A 27294-nucleotide genomic window follows, 5' to 3' on the forward strand; every position below is an offset into this window, starting at 1 on the left:
ACCAAACCATAATTTCTCCTATACTGTGTTCTGTGTCCGTTCAAGTATATGAGAACTTCACATTCATCCCTAAGAATGACGAACAAGATTTCGGACAGGATTTCTAACTGTATTAAGTGGGACTCGGAATACATACTACAGAATGAGTAAATTTGAAGAACAGTGTGAATCGGCTGCTCTACGTGGCTCTTTATGCAACACTGAAAGCCAGTATATGACAGAAAGGTCGGAGAGGGATATCGAACCAAGGGGTCATGCTAGGGTGAGGCGCATACCCATTATTGACGCAAAAACTACATGTGACCTAGTTTCTGTTGCGGAGGGATAGCGTCTCCCACTCAACACACGAGAATCACTTTCCCTAACTCATTGGCAGCAGGATATGCTTGAGGCATCATCGGGCCACAAGAGAATGAGGTGGAAGGTTCAGAATGAACTGGGAGGCATACCTTGGACAGTGACGGCGTAGTTGATGGAGTCTGAGCCATGGAGATTGGTGGTGGTGCACGTATAGTTGCCGGCGTCCTGCGCCCGCACGTCACGCACCAGGAGGCTCCCGTCCGGGTATTCCTTCGCCCGGCTCTGGGACGGTACCATCGGCTTACCGCTGCCGGACACCATAGGTCAATTGGGTTAAAATGGGTCACTGGGGTATGATGGGTCACTAAGGTATACTAGGTCATGAGGTATGATGAGTTATGGGGCATATTGGGTCAGCTGGGTGTAATGGGTTAGTGTGGTATATGCACATCACCAGGAACTGTAGGGGCATACTAACCTTGGTAGTACTGAGTGCATAATAATGGCATATGAGTCTAGTGTGTCAAGCGTTCGTGATGAGTGTGTGTGTGTGTGTGTGTGCATCGAGTATAAAGTATGTGGAGTGGGAGCATGTGGAACGTGAGTGCAGTGAATGTGTGTGGATTATCAGTGATGAGCATCATGAAATGCTGGCGTATGAGTGGAACATAAATATAAGCGTGGTGCATATGGAGCATGGATGAGCGTGGTGCGTGTGTGCAAGCGCTGGTGTGTGAATCAAAACTGAGTAATCGTAAGTTGTGCATGAATGAGCACGCGCGCACGTGTGTGTGTGTGTGTGTGTGTGTGTGTGTGTGTTGCATGACAGCGCTGCGCGCGTGGAGCATGGCCAAGCACGGCGAGCATGTGTATGTGTGGTACGTTACTGAGCAAGGTGCGCGTGTTGTGTAGGATGAGTGTGGCATGCACTCGTGGACCATGATTGTGCACGTCGCGCGCTTATGAAGTATGATTTTACACCGCGCGCGCATGTGGAGCATGAAAAAGCACGGAGAGCGTGCGGGCGCGTAAGAGCATGAATAAGCACGGCGCGCGTGTATGTGGAACATGACTCAGTGTGGTGCGTATATACGGAACGTGAGGTGTAGGTACTTACTTGAAGGTCCAGGTGCGGGTGGGTGTGGGGCTGCCCACCACCCTACAGGCCAGACGCAGCTCCTCCCCCCACACCGCCACCTGTTGCGTCACACCAGCGTCATAACAATACTCTACTGCCACATTACTCAAAAGTAGACCTTCCAGTATCTACTTTTACCCAAGTGCCTCAAAGTATACTCCCACTCACCCTCTCTTGCACAATGCATAATCCTTTATGATAAATGTAGAGACATGTGGACAGTGGAGGATGTGTATCCACAATGGGTAGTAAGAAAATGAAAAACAAAAAGTCCGGAAATCAAGTAACGAAGTGACTGTCCATTTTCTTCGAAGACAGACTCGAAGAAAATACACAGTGGTGGAACTTTGAGGTGCTTAGGTAAAATATATACCCCGAAATAATCTACTTCAGTAAATAAAACGCATCGCTGCTTGCCAGAGGCTTAAATATAGTATGAATAGTAGGTATACACATAGTATGTACATATCACCATGCATCTGTAGTAAATATCACTCTTGCAATATTGACCTACGACGTCACTGACAATATCAAACATCATTTCCAGAAATTTGGAGACTTCTTCCCCCAACGCCAACTGACCGTATTGTCCGAGAAGGAGGCTATGGCAGCCGGGGCGTGTGAACTGGGCCTCTGTGTCACGCGGGTGCCCGGAGGACCGTCTCCCACCAGCGTTGACGCCCTCACCGTGAAGCCGAAGGTGGTGGTAGGGGCGAGGCCAGCCACCAGGTACTGCCGCTCGGTGCCTGACACCACCCACGACCGTCCTCCACCCTCGCTGCTGCTGCTGCTGCTGCCTCCGCCTCCACCACCACCCTCCCACCAGGACCCGGGCGAATTGCCAGACCCCGCCACGCCCCACGACGTCGATGACCCCGCCTGTGGGATAAACAAACAAACTCTGCGATACAAACAAACAGGTTGTTTGTTTGGTCACATACATCAACACAAGATGGTGTCAGAGCGAAAGATGATGCATAAAATCGAACAGTTTTGACAAACCTTTTGGTCCGTCTGGTCTACGTGGACAGTGTATTTGGTGATGACGCCGTTGGGGTGCTTCGGCGGTCGCCAGGCCACCAGAACGCTTTGGCTGTCCACGGCCAGCGCCTTAACCGACTCCACGGGTCCTGGAACTGAGGGAGGGGACATCGAGTGTCACATCTCTGCTCTCCCGCCGTACTTAACTACCACTATTAATACTAAGTATGGTTAACTAATGCTACTATCACGACGCAAGGGATGAAATAGAAAGGGGAAACTCCCTCGACAAAGGGTCAGGTGAGAGGGGCTGACCTGGCATCATATACCCAAGGGTCATACTGCAATGCTCGTTATCAATAATGGCCAATCAAACTGTTAATGACCAGACGCTGTTTGTGACTACGTAGTCGCCACCGTCTCCTATACTAACTCTTCTAATCATCTATCCACTTCCCAGTCGTCTATCCACTTACCGTCTGCTCGTGTCTTAACCTCCTGTTGTTCACACGTCACCAATTGCCGTTCTTAAAAGTGGGCGACACTGACTGCGCTCCACTTAACTCCACATATCGTCGTCCTCCACGTATATCATTGTGCACAGTTCATCCTCATCCACTTTTAACATCCTTCACTAACCACCTCTTCATTACTCACTCACCACGACGTATCCGTCCTCCACTCAGCGAAGAGTACCAACCTCCACAGAGCATCACTCACCTCGTCTTTCAGTACCGCTTACCATTCACCACTCATCATAACCAGGTCACGTCTTCCAATGAGCACCATCTACATCAGGTTACCGAATATTTACCACTTATTTACCGCCCTCCAGCTCCACTTAGATTTACGCAGTGCCACTTATCATCCTCTACTGAGCACCACTAGCCATCCTCCATCACCATTCAATGACCTGTTGTATAACTTGACCCTTCGGTCACCTGCAGCCACCATCTACCGCCACTTACTCTCCTCGTACAGTCCCCCGAGCACCATTGACTGCTGCTCTCCAGCACCACTTCCCGCTCTCCAACACCATTAACTGTCCTCCACCACCACTAACAGTCCTCCCCCAGCGGTACTTACCATCCTCCTCGGTAATGCAGTAGACAGGGCTGGAGCGGACCCCGTCCCCTCTCCTGGTGTAGGCGGTGACGGTGACGCTGTAGTTGGTATAGCGATCTAGGCCCAGCAGCGGCGTTGACAGCGTCCCCACAGTCTTCTCCTTCAGGTCGTCTGGATCTGTCGCAAGAAGGAGAGGTACTGATGGTTTTCCTGGGGTGAGACTTTCCTGGGAAGAGTAGGTGTGCTAAAGAAGAGACAGAGAAAGGGGAGAGAAAGAGGGAGACCAAAAGCGTACGATGTACTCACGGAAGAACCTGGTAGAGAGGACTGGACGGTAGATAACCTTGTAGCCCTGTAAGACCCCATGGATGGCCGTAGGAGGCGGAGGTGTCCACTTCATCAAGAGGGACGTCGAAGACAAGCTGGTGCACTGGACGTCTCGAGGCGCCTCGCTGGGCACTGTCCGGGAGAAGGTATCCCGATAATCCCCTGAAGACACAACCTGATCAATCTTACACGAGTCGGTTCAACAACACGACCACTTTTAGATGATATTCAACACCCTCTTGAACCCGACATAAAGCTTTCAATGACCCTATGCGCCATTCTCATCTCTAAAAGGACATCTTCAGTTCGTACATGTCACCATTACTTCTGAAAGGACCCGGAGAACCCAAGAAACAATCTTGAGTCTTACATATCACCCTTGCAAGACCTGTTTGATATCTTGGGTCTTACACACCGCCCTCGCAAGACCAGCACGACAGTTCTCAGATCATGAAATCATTCCGAGAACTAGAGATACAAACGAGGAATACTGTCATCGGGTAAAAGACGGTAAGTCCTTCTTCTTTGCTGAAAGACACAATTAAGTTGAAATGCTCGTGTGTTGTTGCTGTTGTGCTGATTTACGTACGTTCAGAAGTGAGCGTTAATGTTCACATGTCCCGCGGGGAGGGGCTCTGGGTGTGTTTCTCAAGAGGTGATGAGCGATGGTTGTGTTTCCTGTGCGGCCTGTGTTGCTGTGTTTGGCCTGACACGCCCAGAAGCCTCGGCGCGACATGTTCGAATTTGTTGAACGATGTTCACAAGGGAAGGAGGGAGGGAGGACTGGGCGGCGAGTAATGTCTTTATTATCATCCCCAAATGAGTAAGATTCTACCACGTTTAACCCAATTATAAACTCAATACTTGGGCACTTCAGGAGGAAAGTACACACACACACACACACACACACACACACACACACACACACACACACACATCACACACTCTGGTTCAATTCCAGAGCGGCGGAAATGAGCTCTTGATCATACGATGAAGATTTCTCCGTCAGCTTTACATGAAGTGTTGGTGCCACTGATGAAAATAAAAAAGACTTTCGAATGAACCTCGAACTTGGTACGACATTTTCAAACTCTCCGAGTACAAAAGTAATCAAGTAGATGCCTGTAATCTATCTGATTTGATGAGAACGCAATATACCAGATTTTTCATGTGTTATTCGTATGCAATATTTAACACACTCGAAAAGTTGGTTAATCTGAGTACACCTGGTGAACAAAATATCTCGATCTTTTGTTTAACATTAAAATAATTAAGAATTAATTTCAAATATTGAGTTACCAGACAATATAATCAGGTCACTTTCCCATCTTTGTGAGATACATCGATGCAATCAAATCACAGAGAAGATGACAACTGAACATTCTCCCTTTCATAAATGAATTCAGTCGCTTTCAAACGTGAGTAGAAATACGTCTTACTGACGCGTCGGGGGACGTAAAAACAAAACGCCAGTATGTTTATGTCAAAGTGGAGTCGAGGGAGATCAAGTTGGACGTCTGGGGGCTTGACATGAGAAGCTGTCGCATTTTTCACGAGTGAATAACATATGATAATCCTCCTCCGCTGAATTCTCTCTAACGAAGCGAATAATGTCATATCAGAATACTGCAAGCCCTTCTGTACGTAAAGCTTTAACTTACTATTATATAAATGGTCTGGATCTGTTGTATCTACCCAGATGTGTGTATGTGATATATGATATATAATATTCGCATCGGACATGACCTGATCTGAACCCATCTCATTTTCAACGTTCGTCTTAGAAATGAAGACTTGATCATATTTTTCCTCATGCTTCAGTAAACACTTGATACCATGATATAACGTGGGGGTCATTATGTCTGTACCCAGCAAGCCTACGTTGTCTCTACCATCATGGTACAACTCTCATGACCAGGATGTTGTACACAACACTACGAAGAGGAGGACCTCCAGATTACTGCACACTTCTTATTAACTCCGGTTCTCCCCGTAATGGTGGACATGTACCATACTGACGACCAAAGAGCCTTGAAAATGACGTGGTTCTGACCAACCATTAACTTCAGTTGGCTAGCCATAATCTACAGCAGTGGCTCCACTATGTCTAAGGTCCTCGACTACAGCAGGCCATAATCAAACTCATGCCATGTCTGACGTACTTATGGCTACATTTTGGACCCCTGGACTCCATATAACTGTATACGAACCATCCTCCTGTGTGGCTGCGGTCACAGGTGGCGACGTGGGCCCGGCGCCAGCTGAGTTGAAGCCCTGGACGGTGATCTCGTAGCTGGCGAACTTGTGCAGCCCCTTGAGCGTGGCTTCCGGGCGGTGGAGGCCAGCCGCCGAGGACTCCAGGTTCTGGTAGCGGAAGGGCTCGGAGGAATTGGCCACTTTGTATCCCACGTAGTAACCCAGGCCAGGCCGGTGCGAGAGGACGGTCTCCGGGGGCTGTCAAGAAGGGGAGCAAAAAAAAAAAAAAAAACACACGTCAGTTCGACCAGGTCACTCACACCTGTCGTGTGGGCGGGAGGGAGACACGACAACGGCTATGGTATAGTGCCCAGGTGAGTGTTGAGGGAGGGCCGGACGCGACGCCTTATGTCACAAGATCTCTCCTGTGGTGTGGGGCGCGTAATACACAGCACTATGGTGTGTGTGTGTGATAGCCTAGTCCCTCAGGGGTGTGACGGGGACCCGAAAATGCCTTTGCACCACCGCCAGGTCTCTCCTGTGGTGTGAGCGAATGGCACACCCCTACTCACCTTCTCTCTGGTGTGTAGTACACCCTGCCCTGACTCACGGCAAAACCCTTGTAGCATCTGCTCATCCTGAATCAACGGAAATAAATGATGTTCAAACCTCTATAAAACAAAAAATGCCCGGGAAGCCCCCCGAGAGCCGTGCTCGAAGCATGAGAAGGAAAATTTCTTTTTTTGCTTTGAAGTGAAAATACGTCACACTGTAAATACTAGAAACACGTATTTAACCTTTCCCGTGTTGGTCATCCGGGAAGAAATGCTTGTTGCATCTCATGTATAATGCGACACCACCTGTTCAGGTGATAAGACATAAAAGAAAAAAGGGAATGCATGCAAAATCTCTCAAAATAATGTCAATGTACACATCGTATCAGAGATGATGACCAAGAGAAGCTGGAGTTGACATGACGTACCTGCCAAGTGACCCTCAGGCTGGTGGAGGAGACGGGAATGACACGGACGTTGGTGGGCGGCATGGTGGGCGGCTCGTGGGCGGTGGTGATGCGGACCTCGGGGCTGGGCTGAGAAGTGCCCACGGCATTCACGCCCACCACCCTCACCAGGTAGGCGTGGGCGGGGGCCAAACCGGAGACGTGGGCCACGAGGGAAGCCACCTCCGTGGATCGAATCCGCCCAACGTTCATCCAAGAGTCTAGGAGGGATGGGTGAACACGACGCTAGTATTACTGGAATATTCCCGTCACAGTAGAACGCTAATCCGTCCTTATTTAAATGAACGAGAGATTCTATTACAATGTCATTACGGAGAAAATCATCCTAGGACTAATTAAACGGAAAATGACTCAAAATGAATTGTCAGTGAAGGCTCAACTCGAGAGGCGTGGACGGAAGAGCAAAACACAAATGTCACTTTAATTTCTTGGTAGTGAGAGAGACGTGGGAGAAGCCACATTATGTGTCGGAGGATAACTGTTTCCCCTTCAGTGTAGCTAGTAATTTCCTGTTTTTTTCCTTGTCTCTGTGAAGCTACGTGAAGACTAATCTTTGCAGGTGTCAAGTTCTTTTCTACAACTGTCTGTGTGTCTGAAGTGACCTTCGTAATAGTCAGTTCTATACATGTGAGTGAGTCTTGATAAGCTTCATTCTAATTCACGATGGCAGTGTCTGTGTCATCTCTACAAATACGCAACATACAAGTCTTGTTTTACACAGTGAGAGGCTTTAGGACCACTTGCTGAGACGCAAGATGACTATATGGTCTACATCTATACAGTGGGAAGCTATGTGAAATCGGGAAGATGTGTGAATTTTTTTTTTTTTCGCAGTGGTAGGAAGTGCAAGGGAAGGTGTTGTAGCCACCTGTGCTGTTGATGATGAGGATCCTGTAGATGGAGATGGCGGAGTTGCCATCATGTGCGGGGGCAGTCCACGTGATGTTGACGGTGCGCGAGCCGCTCTCCACCACCCGAGGCGCCCCTGGCCTTCCAGGAACCTCTGCAGGAGAAGGAGGAGCAGAAAGTTCCCATTAATACTTGTCTCATTTCCTACCGAGTTTCTGACACTCCTCTCTCAACAGGATGCCAGCAGTAGCAGCTACAAGCTAGCCAGAACCCTGCCAGCCGAGGGATGACCCTACGGGACCTAGTCTGCAGGTGGGGCCGCAGTGTGGCTAGGGGGCGCCACCACCACTCACCTTGGACGATGAGGTTGATCTTCTTGGTGTCGTTGCCGTAGACGTTGGAGGCGAGGCAGTGGAAGACCTTGGAGTCGTGGCGGGTCTTGGTGCTGACGCTGAGCACTGAGCGGAGCCCTTCCTCCCCGCCCCCGGGGCGTGAGGACTCGTTCGAGGAAGACGAGGAGGAGGAGGACGAGGACGAGGACGAGGACGAAGACCCGTTGAGTATCGTTTCCTTGATGTTCATGCCTCCAGCACCCGCATCCTTCGATAACTGGAACAGTTCGAACACTGATAATTGTCATGGCTGAGGGAAAATGATGAGAAAATGAGAAGTCAATACTCTCATAATGAGGGACTCCTGGCACGTCCAACGGCAACCCGTTCTCCTCATATATATAAATCACAGACTTAAATGAATCAAAATCCTATTGCATGTATACTAGATTACGTTACATTAATCGAAGTAATAATAATAATAATGGTACAACTAATAAACAACGTAGGGAAGATCACACAAGGGGGCAAGTTATCCAGACAGGGATATGACCGACTGTGGCCTGAGATGACCTGTCTGGCATATGGTGGTGACCTCCTATCCGTGCAGGACATGATGACCTGCTGTGGCGGGAGGCGATGTGTACTCGAAGGTGAACCTTACCATGGCAGGAGGTGACATATCCTCGCGGGAGGGACGACTGGCAACAAAAGGGACCTACCCTTTTCGGAGGGTTGCCGGAGGACCAGATGGTGGTGATGGGCAGGTCGCCCAGCGCCTCGCACACCAGCTGCGCACGCATGCCCGCCGTAACCGTCACGTTCTCCTCCGCCTCCGTGAACTGCGGGGGCACTGAGGGAGGGGCAACACCGGGTTAGCAGGCCACAGCTACATGGGATAAGTCAGCACTAAAGCTACACAAAGACGTGTCAGGTCCTACACAAAGACTTCCATACTCATCCTCTCCACTGCCAACCTTACACACCATCACACTCGCGTGTATCTGAACTCCACAAAACCCAGTTTCCCTGGGGGCAAAGAGCGCTCCTCAACCCCCTTCCCACCCCGGCAGTGGCACCCGGGGCTGCCAAGAGGCCCCCAGTGCCCTGCAGATTTGATCTTGGGTCAGGTGGAAAGTTCGTGAGCCTTGAATAAGGCAAGAATTCTGGGAACACCTCGGGGCAGGCAATGTCTACCTGACTACCTCCTGAAGTCCTCCCTTATTTAAGGGTCAGGTATTTTCCGCCTGAACCCCCAGGATCAAGTTTTCATTACACGAGGGACCTCCTGCCAAACACGAGCCAGCCCACTCCACTCCCCCAACACACACACACACACACACACACACACACACACACACACACACTACCATGGGGTCTATGTTCCAGTGGAGTGACTCTCCTGGTTCAGGAGTCTTCGTTATGATCCTACGTCGTGGTGAACCTCAAGACTTACTGCAGGATAAGTGGAAAGGATCGGTGCTGTTGGTCACATGAACAGATGGGGGAGGAAGGAAGAACAGTGTACATGGAAATAAAATTTTGCTAGAGCAGACCAAATATAATTCATTTTCCCCGTTAAGTAAATGGAATTAAATGTCTGCTATATAATGGGTAGCTGACAGTGCTAACTTAATGCCAGATAACATACTTGGTCTCTGGCTTGGGTTTTTTGAAAATGCAGACGATGACGATACAACACACCACAAAGCTGAACACAAATGCTAAAAAAAGACAGAGGGTTTGTGTGTTCTATATATATATATATATATATATATATATATATATATATATATATATATATATATATATATATATATATATATATTATATATATTTTATATATATATATATATATATATATATATATATATATATATATATATATATATATATATATATATATATATATATATATATATATATATATAAAACTGAAGATTACCGAGCACTGACAAGAGATGTGCCTGAGAGAGAGAGAGAGAGAGAGAGAGAGAGAGAGAGAGAGAGAGAGAGAGAGAGAGAGAGAGAGAGAGAGAGAGAGAGAGAGAGAGAGAGAGAGAGAGAGAGAGAGAGAGAGAGACCCTGACAAGCACTGGTGACAGAAGACAGCAGATAATTTCATCCACACACAGACAGTCAGACCAGTCGGGATGTTTACCTTTCACAGTGACGCTGACGGACTTGGAGAGGTCAGAGCCGACGCCGTTGGAGGCGCTGCAGAGGAACTCGCCCCCCTGGTCCCTCCTGATGGCCTGCACCGTCAGGCTGTTGTTACGCTCCAGCCTGGCCGAGGGGAAACGTAGAGTTACCACCCGGGTCCTCACTCTCACGATGTACATATAAATACAGTTGATACTTTTATGGATGAGGGTTTTATGGGGAGGGAGGAGAGATTGAGGTCATCCAGGCATGATATGGAGAGGAGCGGGCTCCTACCTGACGTTGTCCCCGAGGGAGCTCACGGGGCGGTAGTGCCTGGGGACAGCACCCTCGGCCCTGCGCCAGGTGATGGAGGGCGTCGGGGAGCCATGGGCGCTGCAGGGGAGCACCAGGTCCGCCCCTACCACCACCCACATGTCCTCCGGCTCCACCTTCCACGACGGAGCCACTGTGGGAGAGAACCGATACGACCTCTTCGTCAGAACGTGTGGAGCTATTAAGGCGCTAGTACACGCTAATCACATAATTACTCATTCTCTAACTACGCTAATTAGATGATAACTAATGACCTATCTATCTATTTAGAGATATACATTGACCACTGTATGCGATGATTATATGTATGTGATGGTCATATGTAATACGTCCCAAAAGAATGATCTATAGCACCAGGGACGGGAGGAGGCCAGGAGGCTGCGTCGAGGAGGTATGAGGGAGGTGTGTACGAGCTGGCAGCCTACCTTTCACGACGAGATGGACGGTCTGGGCGTCCGAGGCCACGGCGTTGGTGGCTGTGCAGGTGTACTGCCCGGCGTCCTCCTCCTGCAGCGACGTGAAGAGCAGCACGCTCGTGAACTCGTCCAGGGGCCTGCATCATGAACACTCGCCTGTTATTGTGTTATTTTCACTGACTCACCTGCAGTCGCTAACTAAACTCACTGAGTCATCTATAGTCACTAGCTACACTCAATGACTCGTGTGTGTGTGTGTGTGTGTGTGTGTGTGTGTGTGTGCGCGGTGTGTGTGTGTGTGTGTGTGTGTGTGTGTGTGTGTGTGTGTGTGTGTGTGTGTGTGTGTGTGTGTGTGTGTGTGTGTGTGTGTGTATCACATAACAATGAGTTGAAGTACTTCCTCTGTTCAACACTTAAGAAAAAACATAACTGTATTGCTTGCATCGAATGGATACATGCATCTGTGTTTACACCAGTAGAGGGGACAGGGCGGGTGGTGGCGGCAACACTGTAAACGGGATACAGGAAGGATGCAACAATGGCACCCCTGTTTTATCTCCTGATTTTCGAAAACTTTTTCTGGTTTTTTTTTTGGTTTCTAACAGAGAACTTCCGTAAACAGCCCCACGTTACCACACAACAACACTGCCAATATTTTCTTTATTTTTTATACAGGACTGGAAACAACACGATTTTTGTGCGTGTCCTTTATAACGTGTCTAGCACAGATGGTGAACTCCTGGACACCACAGACTGTATGGGTAGAGGGCAAGACCTACCTGACGGAGATGGTGGGTCCTGGAGATAATGAGGCAAGGCAAGACCTACCTGACGAGGGCAACGAGTCCTTGTGAGAGAGGAGCAAGGCAGGAACTACCTGACGAAGACAATGACTCCTGGAGACGGTCAGGCAGAGCAGGACCTACCTGACGGAGATGGTTGGTCCTGGGGAGATAGGGCGTCCGTCGTGGGTCCAAGCGAACGAGAGGGGAAGGTCGCCTCGGTCCACCACACACATGATCCTGGCCCGGGACTTGGCCGGGAAGCTTGAGCCCATCGAAATCATCCGCTTGTCGATGAGGGGCGGCACTGTGGGGCGGCGGCGGGGGGAGAGAGACAGCGTCAGCACACAGCGGTGGATACGCTCCTGTACACACGACTCTGATCCTATACGTAAACACGACTTACGTACATGTAAACACTTCCTCTGCGCAAACTTCGCTATGGACACACGATCAAGTTATACAAATCACGACATGTACAAGTTATTCTTTTATGTACGTGTTATCTTCTCGCTCTCCTCTTCTTCATTCACTTACCTACACTAGACTTCTGAATGTGTTAGTCAGTATTATCACAGTAATTCTGAGGACTGTACCCTCTCGTTGACCACCTACCAGTACAAGGTCATCAGACCCAGAAACAAAGGCTTCGTCAGGAACCACTGAACGCTAGGTATGTGGTAGCAACTTGTGCCGTCCGTTGCTTCTGTAGGTGTTCCCCTGGTATGTCTACTGACACCCGTGTGTCTACTGCCACTCTCCATGTATATCTACAGTCCTCACCCTCAACTTATTTACACCCTTCGTTCCTGGTAAGTATGTGGCCTCTTCCCCTAGTGCAAGTACAGGTCATAGTGTATCTAGAGTTCCCCTTAGTGTAAGCAAAGTCGAATCTATTAACAAAACGGTCCACTGGTTCTCGTCCGTCTGAGTGTAACTACTGTCCCTCCTCTACTGTATCTCTAACCCTCTCCCCTAATTGTATCTACGATCCACTACCCCCTGGTGTATCTACGACACACTACCCCACCTGGTGTATCTACGACCCACTACCCCCCTGGTGTATCTACGACCCACTACACCCCTGGTGTATCTACGACACACTACCCCCCTGGTGTATCTACGACACACTACCCCACCTGGTGTATCTACGACCCACTACACCCCTGGTGTATCTACGACCCACTACCCCCCTGGTGTATCTACGACCCACTACCCACCTGGTGTATCTACGACCCACTACCCCACCTGGTGTATCTACGACACACTACGCCACCTGGTGTATTCACTTACCCATAACGCTGACCTGCAGGTTGGCCCTGGCGGTGTTGTCCCCGGCTGTAGCCAGGCAGGTGTACTGGCCGCCGTCTGCCTCACGCGACACCTGTCGCACCACCAGCGTCCCGTTGGCTAGCACCTCCTGCCGCTCCGACACGGGCAAGACCACGCCTGCAGCCACGGACGCCACCAGCAGGAAACCACCAGGGCGGCGGACGACGTAAGGAAGAGGGAGCGAGGTTAATCTACACTCTGGTAAAAACCTGGATATATATATATTGTTTACAGTGAATCAAATGATGGCAATAAACATGCAGGGGATAAGACCGGGCGACGTACCACTCTTCTCCCAGTAGATGGAGTCGATGGGGAAGCCAGCGACGACACAGTTGAAGGTGGCCGTCCTCCCGGCCACCACGCTGAGTGGCCTCATCGGTCGGATGGTCGGGGGACCCCGGACATTGAGCCGCCCCGTGTGCTCCACCTTGCCCGCACGGTTCTCGGCCAGGCAGGTCCACTGGCCACCGTCCTCCACCCTCACGCTGGTGATGTTCAGCTGGCTCACCACCTGGTCCCCAGACACCTGCCACACACAGGAGGGGGCGCAACGTGAGCCACCTCAAAACATTCAAGTCTCGTTCATTCTTGATTCTTTGTCGCAAGAGGAGATGTCCTATTGTGCACTCCTACCCACCCAGTCTCGCAGTCCTATACCCAGCGTGTCTCGGGTCTTATATAGGCTTATAAAGACGTATGGTCATATATCCTAGAGTCTGTGTCACACATATAGGTTCATATATGTCTGGTGATACGTCCTACAGCTGGAGTCTTATATATTGTCTTATATCGAGCACGATGGTACGATCACTTGGTATGGCCATTGTCGTGAGCTAACACCTCTTCCTTATTGGTCAGATGAAATGTCACACTATCATTCCTAAGGGTCGTACCATCGAGTCTCAAGACATTAATAATAACAGCATCATTTTTGATGTAAAGTCTTACACGTAGGAGAAAGGCATTATGATCCAAGACCCGAGTATCATATCTAGTCTTATATACGTCAAGAGATAAAGATATAACCCCACAAACAGACACAGACACACACACACACACACACACACACACACACACACACACAAGCGTGACAGGCACACAAACAGCTGCAGAAGACTGGCCAAGATAACCACTCTGGCCCAACAATTTCTTGATCTTCACATATAATGTTCTCTGTGTTGCCTTCCCTCCCATCTCCCGTCTCGCCTTCCACTCCCTCGCTCTCGTCTCCCTACTCAAGACGACAACAAAGTGGTTCATTTTCTACCCAATTTGGATGAGGCACTTTGTGAGACGACTCATTGTGAGTCCATATACACACACTCACATCCTCATACCGTCCAGCAACACCATACAATACTTCACACACCGTCTCCTTCCCTCCCATGCCCAATGTCTCCCCATACTTGCACGCCACACACTCCTCCCTCAGCTCCCTCCCTGTCTTACCTTCTGGTCGACCTTGATCCTGGGGTCGGCGGTGATAGCAGGGAGGCCGCGCATGGTCCAAGAGAGGGACGGAGGAGGCGACCCCTGCACCACACACGTCAGGCTGACCCGGGCCCCTGGCGACACCACCTGCGGCCCGCTCGTGTCCACCAGCTGCGGCGCCGCGTCTGGAACGACCACCAACTGCCTGTTACCCTCAACCATGGCCTGCCTGCCTCGTTTTCCTAAACGAGATCGTTAAGGTGTAAGCATGACCCTGGAGCACCCATCATGTGGCCATATCCGTCTCACACAGATAGACTCACATCAAGGTATGCTCTAGTAAACGCCCCTGGGAAGGTACAAACATCGTTTCTAAGCCCCGCAGGTGGGTCGTGGGAGAAAAGACCAGTTTACTGGGAGGAGACCAAGAGATGGAAGGAATGTGAGTGGCGGAGGAAGATTATTACAACGAGGAGGAGGGAGGAGGGAGGAGGAGGAGGGATTTTTACAAGATTAAGAGAATCTGGGCTTGACCCACCTCGCCTGGTGTTTACATTCCACCCCCGTGGCCTGAGGGATATGGTGCTGTGTCCACTCTCTCTCTCTCTCTCTCTCTCTCTCTCTCTCTCTCTCTCTCTCTCTCTCTCTCTCTCTCTCTACTCCAAGTGGTGGACTTTTATATATATAACAACCTAATTCTTTCCACGAGCTACTAACTTATTCATTGTGGGTTGTACTCTTTTTTCCCCCCACTCCCCCCTCTCTTTCTTAGGTACACACCGAAATGTCCCTCTCGGTTACGTAGGGAACAAGTTAAGCACGGGACTTACGTAGAGTCTTTTGTTACGTGGACGTCTGTGATGTCGGCCAAATCAATACATGAAACAGGGAACATGGTCACGAATTATGAAGATATGAAGTTACAACATCACACGCTTGAAGTTACATGCCAGGGGACAATATGACACGCTAGACCTACATGCCATGGGACAATATGACACACTAGACCTATATGCCAGGGGACAATATGACACACTAGACCTACATGCCATGGGACAATATGACACACTAGACCTACATGCCAGGGGACAATATGACACACTAGACCTACATGCCAGGGGACAATATGACACACTAGACCTACATGCCAGGGGACAATATGACACACTAGACCTACATGCCAGGGGACAATATGACACACTAGACCTACATGCCAGGGGACAATATGACACACCAACATACATGACAAGGTACAACAGGACACACCAACACACATACAAGTGTACAACATATGACAAACCAACACACATGCCAGAGTACAACATATGACAAACCAACATACGAGGACAAAAGGCGACACACTAAACCCACATAATACATCACGACACAAGACACATTCAACCAACATGGGACAAGCAACCAACATGCCAGAGCACAACACAAGACCCAGTGAACCCACATGGGACCAAACGCACGAGAGAGAGAGAGAGCAGAGAACAAAACACGAGAGCATCAGGGCTGCGGGAGGGATCCGATGCCCTAATCTTCCAGGCCATGAAATACGATTCTCCATTGGGAGTTAAATTCCATTACTTTGTGGAATTGAGTTATAATGTGGATGCAGGCGTGGAAGAGCGCGGTGTGTGGGGCGTGCCTACACCCACTTACACACACACACACACACACACACACACACTCACACTAGACAACCTAACATACATCCTTTACATGTTGAATAGCATAACAGAATATACTTTCAGCATACTAATTATCATACAGCGTCTCTCCGTGAGACGTACCTGAATCCTTCATGAACTTAACTACACTTCCGTAAAAACCCCCTCGCCCTCTGCACGAGTCCTGACTATCCTTCAAGACAGCCAAGAGTTCCAGGTCTACCTCACCCTTCCAGGGGCACGTCACTGAGGGCGGGTGATGGGGTCGTGCGGCCCACCGCTGAGGGGAAGGCAGGTTCCTTCCCACACATCCTCACACAAAAGGCCCATCTCCGTCCTGTGTGTGTGTCTGCTGCTCACATGACAGGCAAGATCCCAAGACAGAATGACGCTGGCTGCGACATCTTGCCCTGCCTTGAGGGACTAAGCAGGGTGAGCCAGGAGTAGAGGCATCATACCCCCTGCCTCCTCTCTGTGATCTCGAAGAAACTCGAGTATAAGAGTGAACGAAAAAAAAAAAAAAAAAAGATTTTTTTTCTCTCTGGTAAATGTAAGTCTTCAAACACAAACAGGAGGTGTATGTAAATAAGTGATCGTCCCCCGACCCCTGTGTGCCTTCTAACACCGCAGGGACGTCGAGGAAGACGCATATTCTCTTCCCCCACCTCCACAGGGTCGACTTAATGGTCACTTCCACGAGTCTCGACAGTGGACAGGGGGAGGAGGGGCTCTTTAAAGCCCCGGAAACAAGGAGAGCGGGGCAGTATCGTGGTGGCGACCGCACGTCCTTACCGGCGTGTCAGCCCCAAGAATTGAAATAATTTTCCCATCACTGGTGCCCAATGGTGAGGCAGAGGGACGACCACTCTCGTGAACGGCTCTCCCTCCTCTCTCTCTCTCTCTCTCTCTCTCTCTCTCTCTCTCTCTCTCTCTCTCTCTCTCTCTCTCTCTCTCTCTCTCTCTCTCTCTCTCTCTCTCCTCCCTCTCTTCTTGTCAGCCGCAGACGTAAGATAATCCCCGCCTCGCCATCGCGACAGATATGGGGCAACACGATCACTGACCATGACTCAGATGGACACCCCTATCGCCGCCGTAGATCCTCATGGGCTTTGTTGGTGCCCATGACAGCTACTGACTCCTGGTGGGATATACGACGGTCAATATATGGGCGGCGGGACTCTGCGACAGCCGGCGACGACTCCCCCCTGGCAATCAGCCGCTCCCCCTCACCACCAAACGGCAGCTGTAGATGCCCACTTTATATGAGCCGCTGGCTACTAGATAACGAGGATGAAACTCTGGCTACCGCCGCTGGAACGTTTCATGATCCCTGACTCGACCGCGGCTAACGACCAGAGGACTGACTGCCAGCGACGCTAAGGACTACAGAGAGAACCGCACGACATCCACGGTCCTCCACGTCAGAGTACAGCCGACCTCCACAGTGATCATACCACGACAGGACGGTCTACCGTCACAACGGAGAATGTCCCCTTGGTTGAAGACCCTCCATATGAAAAAAAACCATTAAACCCGTGACAGGTGTAAAATCAATGCGGTAAATGACAACCTAGAGGACAGCTGGAGACGCCCATGAGAGAGAGAGAGAGAGAGAGAGAGAGAGAGAGAGAGAGAGAGAGAGAGAGAGAGAGAGAGAGAGAGAGAGAGAGAGAGAGAGAGAGAGGACGATTCCCAAGGCCAATGACGATCGTCTATCCTTTTGGTCAATATCGCTGCAGGTATGTGGCACAACTCGTGGGTTCTGACAAGCAGGTCTCAAACCTGCGACATTTTGGTCACCCCAAACGACAGGAGCTGTCCACTCTTCCTCAGCAACCCTGCGCCCTGCCGCTGCCCTGGAGGCAGTACCTCCCCGTATAATAACAACGCTCGTCTCACCGTCTCTAAACATTCTCCCATTACATGAGCCGCTGATTTCTGGCACGCGACGCCCACCTCTTCTATCCCCTGTGGGCGCCGTCTCCTGCCGACACAGGGGCCACCGTGGAGATGAGAAGGCTGTGTGTTAGGCAGAGCTACAAGAACAGGTCGACTCTGAGACGGCTAGAGAGGAATATGAAGCTGATGCAAGGCACGGGTGGGTGCCGGGAGGGAGGCGGACCCACAACACAAGAGATCTGACTTGGGAGGCAACTCACGACACGCTCTCGAGGACGGATGGAAGACCCACCGTTCGACAAGGGCCGAGGAAGGCAGTGGTGCACTTCCCTCCTCCCTCCCGATTCCTTCCGTCCATTCTGTCCCTCCCTCGCCTTCCATGGTGTTGCCGTGTGGGTGCCAGTCCCTGCCGTGTCTTCTCGAGTTCCCTCGCGCCCTCCCCATCTCACCCACCTGCGGGCGCCTCCTGCTGGTCACGACCCCCCCTCCCTCCAGCTACTGACATGTTCACGAACAGAACTGATTGGTTTTTCCTTTCGTTCGATCCTGATAATGGCTCTGATTTCAGTCCCCTTTTTACTATTACTATCATCATTCATTTCTGGATACCATCCATATGTCTCCTGTCTATCGTGGAAGGCGACTATAAGGAACTGGATCGGGGGACTGGAAATCCTTCTCCATCCTGTATGAACTGTCTGAAAGGAGGATCAGTAACAGGAAACTTTTAAAGTACAAGAGAGAAAAATACAATCCTATTCTGATCTGCATGCATCCTGTGGTCAGAAGGATCGTGACATGGTATCCTTTGGTACCAAGTGACGAGGGTAGGATATGTGGATGGCTGGTTGTGCTACCTGATCCTTACGGGCCATATAAGCTTTGCCTCCACATTACACGTCTCTTGTGGGTTCCTGTGCCATACGACTGGCTAACAGGGTCATGACCCGCTCCAACACCATGACCTGATCCGGTTCTCTTTTTCTTCGCATGAGGCGACACCTGACGGAACCAGGACTGACCTAGCATGACCCTCACCCCCTCCTTACCCCAACTATCAACTGTCTGTGAGGTGGTTGGCACTGACCTCCGAGCTTCAGTTGTGCTGATCCCTGAGCGGAGCCCTGGAGGTTGGAGACGAGACACTGGTACATGCCTCGGTCCTGTCGACGCACGCCCTCCACCACCACGCTCCGCTGACCCACCACCCTCACACGGCCGCCTCCCTGTAGTTCCTCCCCGTCCTGGAAAACGCAAAACCAGTCAGAAGATTGAGTGATGTCACAAATCCTAGAGTGCGTGAGAAGAACACAAGCTACATTTGCTATGGCCAGTGGCCACCTTCAGCCTAGAGTAACAAAAGACAGAGGAGTGGTAACTGATAATCACTTCTGCTACGAACGATCTTCCTGAAAATATAATTGTGTAGTTATATTTGGTTCTAATCGTGTAGTTATATTTGGTTATAATCGTGTAGTTATATTTGACTTTAAAGTAATTAGGTCATCAAGAGATTGGCTTAAAATGTCGAGCGAACAGACTTTAAATTTTCCTGAAGTGGTACACTTGTCAACTCCCCCACACCTGACTCACTGGCCTTTTTAAAGACTGGAGTTGAACCAGGTGTGTGCAAGCCTCATCCTCACACAGGTGCGTAAAGCCTTATCTTCAAACAGATGTGTGTACTAGTCTTATCCTTACACAGGTGTGTACAAACCTTATCCTCACACAGGTGTGTGTACAAACCTTATCCTCACACAGGTGTGTGTACAAACCTTATCCTCACACAGGTGTGTGTACAAACAAGCCTTATCCTCACACAGGTGTGTACAAGCCTTATCCTCACACAGGTGTGTGTACAAGCCTTATCCTCACACAGGTGTGTACAAGCCTTATCCTCACACAGGTGTGTGTACAAGCCTTACCTTGAGCCAGGTGATCGTGTCCTGGGGGAAGCCCTCAGCCGAGCAGTTGAAGGTGGCCACGCCGCCCACGTCCACCGTCTGCACCTGCGGGCTGATGTGGGCGGTGAGTGGCGCCCACACCTCCACGGTGGTGTACGTCCTCTCCGACCCCACGCTGCTCGACACCACACACACATACCTGTGGCAACACACGCACGCACGCAACTCAACATCAGGGCAAGGGAAGGGAAGGGGAGGGGGTAGACGAGAGAGAGAGAGAGAGAGAGAGAGAGAGAGAGAGAGAGAGAGAGAGAGAGAGAGAGAGAGAGAGAGCATATGCTAAATAGACGTGAAAATCTGAATGTTCCGAGAGAGAGAGAGAGAGAGAGAGAGAGAGAGAGAGAGAGAGAGAGAGAGAGAGAGAGAGAGAGAGAGAGAGAGAGAGGCCCCCGGGGACGACAGAATTTCCACAATATTCGGTCACCTACTGTGAGCTTACACAGGACAGCCATTCCCTCCTTGAACAATATATATATATATATATATATATATATATATATATATATCACAAAACTGCCCCATTCCCTTCCCCTATGACCCTCTGGCAATATCACCCGGGACTAAATTGTTTACTCAACGTCAGGGGGTCACATCAGGTCACAAGGGGGGTTATGAAATTCCTACCTGCCAGCGTCGGCCGAGGTGACCTGCCGGATGAGGAGCGACCCGCCCACCTGCTGGATACGCCCGTCTTGCACCACGGCCACCTCTTCCTTCCCGGAGACGCGACGCCACCTGGCGCGTCACGCGCGCGGCGTTTTCAAACACGTCCCCCAACCACGACGCGTCGAGGGGGGGGGGGGAGGTCGTCAAGGGGGGGAGTCAAGTCCAACCATGTAAACAGGTGTAAAAGAAAAGAGAAAAAAAAAAGAAATACATTTAATCACGATACGAAACCCGTCACTTCCACTGTAAATGCCTGACTGATATCACAAAATACAAACAAATCTTCACAGAAATGATATTCAGTAACACATCAGCCTTCATGAAACCCTGAAATAACAGGGGGAGGTTAGATCATCATCCGGGAACGCCAGAGTGAACACACGTTCATAAACCACACTCGAAATGTATCTTTTTTTTTTTTTGTTTTTTGTCAAGGCACCATCAACCCTGGATCAGATTTATGGAGGAGGTGGAAGAGACCAGACACACAGTAACGTATGGTGTCCGATCTCATGGTGGGTATAAATTCCTCAGTCCACAGTAGAGTGAACAATGGCAGGGAGGGTCGTGAACAGTTCATAACACCGTGTACAATGGCAGGGAGGGTAGTGAACAGTTCATAACACCGTGAACAATGGCAGGGAGGGTAGTGAACAGTTCATAACACCGTGTACAACGGCAGGGAGGGTCGTGAACAGTTCATAACACCGTGAACAATGGCAGGGAGGGTCGTGAACAGTTCATAACACCGTGAACAATGGCAGGGAGGGTCGTGAACAGTTCATAACACCGTGTACAATGGCAGGGAGGGTCGTGAACAGTTCATAACAACGTGTACAATGGCAGGGAGGGTCGTGAACAGTTCATAACAACGTGAACAATGGCAGGGAGGGTCGTGAACAGTTCATAACAACGTGAACAATGGCAGGGAGGGTCGTGAACAGTTCATAACAACGTGTACAATGGCAGGGAGGGTCGTGAACAGTTCATAACAACGTGTACAATGGCAGGGAGGGTAGTGAACAGTTCATAACAACGTGTACAATGGCAGGGAGGGTCGTGAACAGTTCATAACAACGTGAACAATGGCAGGGAGGGTCGTGTACAGTTCATAACAACGTGTACAATGGCAGGGAGGGTCGTGAACAGTTCATAACAACGTGTACAATGGGAGGAAGGGTAGTGAACAGTTCATAACAACGTGTACAATGGCAGGGAGGGTCGTGAACAGTTCATAACAACGTGTACAATGGGAGGAAGGGTAGTGAACAGTTCATAGTACTGTGAGCAATGACAGAGAGGGTAGTGAACAGTTCATAACACGATGAACAATGACAGGGAAGGTACTGAACATTTCATAACACCGTGAACAATGACAGAGAGGGTACTGAACAGTTCAATTTCTGACTGTATAGTTGTGGTGAGAGTGCTACTGAAGCTAACTGTAGACTGTAGCAGAGACGGCAAGACTGAGTGGTGAGTGTTGCTATTGTATTAGCGAGAGCATTCAGTGACTGTGACTGGTTAGAGTGAGTGAGAGTGGATATGGCGCGTGTGCATTAACTGTTGACAGTTGCGCGTGCATACCATTGTAGAGTGATGGATAGCAGGGAAGGAGTGTGAACTATGGCGCTGTCCAGTACTGCGTGGACTGTGTGGGGGCGAGAACATGCACTGACTCTCAGAGCAACTGTATACTGACTGGTACTGGGGGATGGGGAAGCCCTGGGCAGCGCAGGGGAGCTCCACCGTGTGCCTGACGGAGGCGGTGACGGAGGACCGGGAGTCTGTGATCCTCGGCGGAACTGAAGACCTGGGCTCGTTCACCATCAGCCTGCGAGGTAGAAGCATGTAAGTAAACACACACACACACACACACACACACACACACACACACACACACACACACACACACATATAAGGGCTAGGGTAAGGGTCGTGGTAAGCCTTTGAAACTTCTTACCTGACCTACAGACCAGGGTCTCTTACTTACCTGACCTACAGACCAGGGTCTCTTACTTACCTGACCTACAGACCAGGGTCTCTTACTTACATGACCTACAGACCAGGGTCTCTTACCTACCTGACCTACAGACCAGGGTCTCTTACCTGACCTACAGACCAGGGTCTCTCACGTGACCTACCTGACGACGGATGACCCCGCTGGCCTTGCCTTACAGTACACCACCAAGTGCCCGCCGCTGGGTCTCCCAGCGACCTGAGTCACGCGCGGGCGGGCGGGCGGGAGGGCGGCTTCTGGTACTCACCTGCCGGCGACGGCCGAGATGGTGGTCTCGTGCGTGAGGACGTGCTGGGTCTCGCAGTGGTACGACTGGAACTCGTCGGCCTTGGTGACGTGCCGGATGTGCAGCTCCCCCGTCCCGAAGACCGAGTACCTCCCGCCTGGCGTGAGGGAGGGAGACTCGTGAAACTCTCATTACTTCTGTGATGTCTCACCCTTCTCATTATTCACCTCACACCTCCTGCTGACGTGAGCGCTCCTCCTCCTCCTCCTCCTCCTCCTCCTCCTCCTCCTCACAATTCCAGTCATCTGTTTTTGTCCTTCTTTTTCCTCTCGCTTCTTTTTCGTTCACGATTTACGTACTTCCTCATCTTTATCAGAATATTCCCTCTTATTCTCTCCCTTTGGTCCCATCAGCATCAGCTTCCTAAAACACAGTCTTCAATAAGGCAGTCTGGCCAGTCAGTCTCTGCCTTATACCAGTCAAACGTTCCCTCTCTCACAACAGTCTGCCAGTCAGGGCTTCCCTTACACACCAGTCAGACAGCCCTCCTCTCGTATTCTTCCACTCAATATTTCCTCAGATATTTCTTTCGTTAATCACCTTCATATTGCCATCTACCAGCCCACACTTCCTTCATTCGACTGTCTGACATTCACACTCAGTCCCGTCTACCAGTCGACTGTATCACACAACAGTGTGGCCACACCACACGCCAACAATAAACAACTTAACTGTAGATCAACACAAACACCAACCATCGACCATCAACCACTCGACATCTACCTGTCAGCTGGATCATCACACAACCATCTACCTGTCAGTGGGACCACCACACAGCCAACTACCAGTCAGCAGGACCACCACACAACCACCTACCAATCAGCGGGACCACTACACAGCCAACTACCGGTCAGCAGGACCACCACACAACCATCTACCAGTCAGTGGGACCAACACACAACCACCCACAGTCAGCAGGACCACCATACAACCATCTACCTGTCACCACACAACCACCCGCCACTCAGCAGGACCACCACACAACCACCTACCAGTCAGCAGGACCACCACACAACCATCTACCACTCAGCAGGACCACCACACAACCACCTACCACTCAGCAGGACCACCACACAACCACCTACCACTCAGCAGGACCACCACACAACCACCTACCACTCAGCAGGACCACCACACAACCACCTACCAGTCAGGAGCCACCAGAGGGTCCCGCTCTGGTCCACGAGTGTTCAGTATGTTCGACTTTACATAACAAAAGGTGTTTTTGTACACACTCTGGTGAGCCCATTTCCTGCCCTCCATATTCTAGTGTCGTCCACTCACTGCACCCTCTCCCCAGCCTGGCCAGCCCTCTCCCCAGCCTGGCCAGCCCTCTCCCCAGCCTGGCCAGCCCTCTCCCCAGCCTGGTCAGCCCTCTCCCCAGCCTGGCCAGCCCTCTCCGGCCTAGCCAGCCCTCTCCCCAGCCTGGCCAGCCCTCTCCCCAGCCCGGTCAGCCCTCTCCCCAGCCTGGCCAGCCCTCTCCCCGGCCTGGCCAGTCCTCTCCCCAGCCTGGTCAGCCCTCTCCCCAGCCTGGTCAGCCCTCTCCCCAGCCTGGCCAGCCCCCTCTCCGGCTTGGCCAGCCCTCTTCCCGGCCTGGCCAGTCCTCTCCCCGACCTGGTCAGCCCTCTCCCCAAGTTGGGCATTCTTCTCCCCTAAGTAGCCAGCCTTCTCCCTAAGACAGCCAGCCCTCTCCTTAAGCTGGCCAGTCCTCTCCCTGGCACTGGCTAACCCTCTTCCTAGACTGGCCACGCCTCTCCCAGCTTGGCCACACCATACCCCCATTCTGGCCACACCTCTTCCCAGTCTGCCCTCACACCTGGCCACACCTCGCACCTCTCCCTTACCCCTGACCACCCTCTCCCTGGCTTGTCCTCACCCTGGCCACACCTCTCACCTCCCCCTCTCACTCTTACCCGAAAATTCGCCATTTTTCACACATTCAGCTCCCCTCCTGCCAAACTCTCCCGCCTAGAATATGCCTTACTGCTTCCTCCCTCCTCTCCCTGCCAGACATCCCCACCCTGCCTCTTACGCTTCCTCTCTCTCTCTCTCCCTCTCTCACCCCATACCATGCATCTCATCCTGTTCGTTTCACTTGGCCTTCCTCACCCTTTCACCTTCACCCTACCCCTCCTCTGGTGATGCACAACACGCCCACAATCACCCTGCCTCTCCAATGCCGTCTCCCTACCCTGCTTTTCTCTCACTTACTCTCACCCTGCCACTGGGCCCTACCAACCATACTCTCACACTCCCTCTGGGCCCTACTATATACTCACTGCTTTCCTCACCCTGCCTCTCTAACACCCTGGCGTTTACCCACCTGCCAGACTCACATGGCCTGCCTCACCCTTACTTACTCACCCTACAGCTCTTATCCTGTTCCTCTCTCTCTCTCTCTCTCTCTCTCTCTCTCTCTCTCTCTCTCTCTCTCTCTCTCTCTCTCTCTCTAAGTCCGAGAGCGTAAGTACACCTTTGTAAATGAACGTTCAAAGCCAAACATCAACTGTCTCATATACTTAGGAAACAGCAATGCAATCCTCATGAATACGTTAGAGACACAGTTTAATGTAACAATCCCGAGGGAATCGAACAGAAGGCTTTAAGATCCATCGTGTTGACAGATCCAATATGCCACGATGGGGGACGGCCATACACGTACACAGGAAACTACGAAGGCAAACTGCTAATGACTGTACATATATATATAAATATATATATATATATATATATATATATATATATATATATATATATATATATATATATATATATACATATATATACATATATATACATATATATACATATATATATATATATATATATATATATATATATATATATATATATATATATATATATATATATATATATATATATATATATAAAGCACTAAACAATTGAAGAGGAAGAGTGAGAGGATGGTTAGGTGTCCATATTCTACCTAATGATACGAAAAGAGAATAGCTGTGCGTGGTATACTCGACGCATTCAAAGAAAGACGAATCAAATGGCTAAAGACAGTTCCAGATGAACCCAAGGGGGTCAACCATGCAAGACATGGGGTAACAGAGGACAGCAGTTGTTAGCGGTTAGCGCTAAACGCTAGTCCTGCCGTATGACAAAGTCTTATCGTCAGTAGGAAGGTAAGTGGGTAAGTGCTCCCTCGCTTACCTGTGAGGACGTCGGAGACGATGCGCTCGCCGTTGCCCCTGACCCAGGAGGTGACGCCGACGTAGTCCCTGACGAAGGACGGGACGTGGCACTTGATGACGGCAGTGTTGCCACTGATGACGAACTCGTCGTACACCTGCACCTCGTAGTACTGACGCACCACTGTGGAAGGGAGAGACGCAGTGGGGTGAGTCAGTGCCACACTAGTGATGGAGGGGGTGACACAGTGCCACTCTAGTGACAACAACAAACTCCCCCATAGCTCACTTCACTTTCCATAGTTCCATCCGATATCACGTCCACTCCCCAGGTCTGAACCACTCCAGGTCCTCCAGTCTCTCGTCATTCAAACTCACGCGCGAACCAACCTGACTCGCTCTCTCTTGCTAACCCACACTTCCTTACATTCATTCACTTCAACTCTCCAACTTCCTCCTCTCACACACACTCTCTCATACTCGGACATCAGCTCTTGCAACTTCTCTCTCGATGCCGCCACCAGGGCAGCGTCATCTGCAAACAGCTGCCTCACCTCCCAGACTTCACCCCACCCGCTTTCCTAGGCTTACAGTAAATCAACCCCTCTCGCCACCACACTCGCATAACCTCCCTCACCACATCATCCACAAAGAAATTAAATGATAATTAAGATAATACTACTACTACTACTACTACTACTACTACTAATAATAATAATAATAATAATAATAATAATAATAATAATAATAATAATAATAATAGTAATAATAATAATAATAATAATAATAATAATAATAATAATAATAATAGTAATAATAATTAACAATAATAACTGAGGCTTATAAATCAATTCCCAGGCCCACAGGGGCTATTAGCATCAAGTTATAACCATTAAATCAGCATTACTCATGGACCTCACATCTCACTGGACATATAGCCCCCGATGATCCACAAACATATATATATATATATATAT

The 27294-nt window shown here is 50.2% G+C and overlaps 1 protein-coding gene across 12 annotated transcripts in view; it reads right to left on the reverse strand.

The window, feature by feature from the left end:
- Positions 1–27294, reverse strand: part of LOC139765935 (cell adhesion molecule Dscam1-like) — a 301572-nt gene that overhangs the window by 31907 nt on the left and 242371 nt on the right. For all 12 annotated transcript variants that reach the window (XR_011716761.1, XR_011716762.1, XR_011716760.1 and 9 more), the window contains exons 5-28: positions 26340–26501; positions 23124–23259; positions 22559–22690; positions 20815–20925; positions 20152–20329; positions 19314–19470; positions 14670–14836; positions 13503–13746; positions 13179–13334; positions 12030–12192; positions 11113–11240; positions 10649–10820; positions 10371–10495; positions 8932–9062; positions 8231–8486; positions 7897–8031; positions 6990–7228; positions 6022–6265; positions 3791–3943; positions 3506–3661; positions 2441–2574; positions 2021–2317; positions 1418–1497; positions 450–607 (exon numbers count right to left, since the gene is read on the reverse strand). Coding sequence is in view for 9 of the 12 variants with exons in the window: in XM_071693916.1 (XP_071550017.1) it covers positions 450–607; positions 1418–1497; positions 2021–2317; positions 2441–2574; positions 3506–3661; positions 3791–3943; positions 6022–6265; positions 6990–7228; positions 7897–8031; positions 8231–8486; positions 8932–9062; positions 10371–10495; positions 10649–10820; positions 11113–11240; positions 12030–12192; positions 13179–13334; positions 13503–13746; positions 14670–14836; positions 19314–19470; positions 20152–20329; positions 20815–20925; positions 22559–22690; positions 23124–23259; positions 26340–26501 (4014 nt within the window). In the remaining 3 variants the exon portion in view is untranslated. The remainder of the gene's footprint in view (positions 1–449; positions 608–1417; positions 1498–2020; positions 2318–2440; positions 2575–3505; positions 3662–3790; positions 3944–6021; positions 6266–6989; positions 7229–7896; positions 8032–8230; positions 8487–8931; positions 9063–10370; positions 10496–10648; positions 10821–11112; positions 11241–12029; positions 12193–13178; positions 13335–13502; positions 13747–14669; positions 14837–19313; positions 19471–20151; positions 20330–20814; positions 20926–22558; positions 22691–23123; positions 23260–26339; positions 26502–27294) is intronic.

The sequence above is a fragment of the Panulirus ornatus genome, chromosome 56 (genome assembly GCF_036320965.1).
Source record: "Panulirus ornatus isolate Po-2019 chromosome 56, ASM3632096v1, whole genome shotgun sequence".
NCBI classification, from domain to species: Eukaryota; Metazoa; Arthropoda; class Malacostraca; order Decapoda; family Palinuridae; genus Panulirus; species Panulirus ornatus.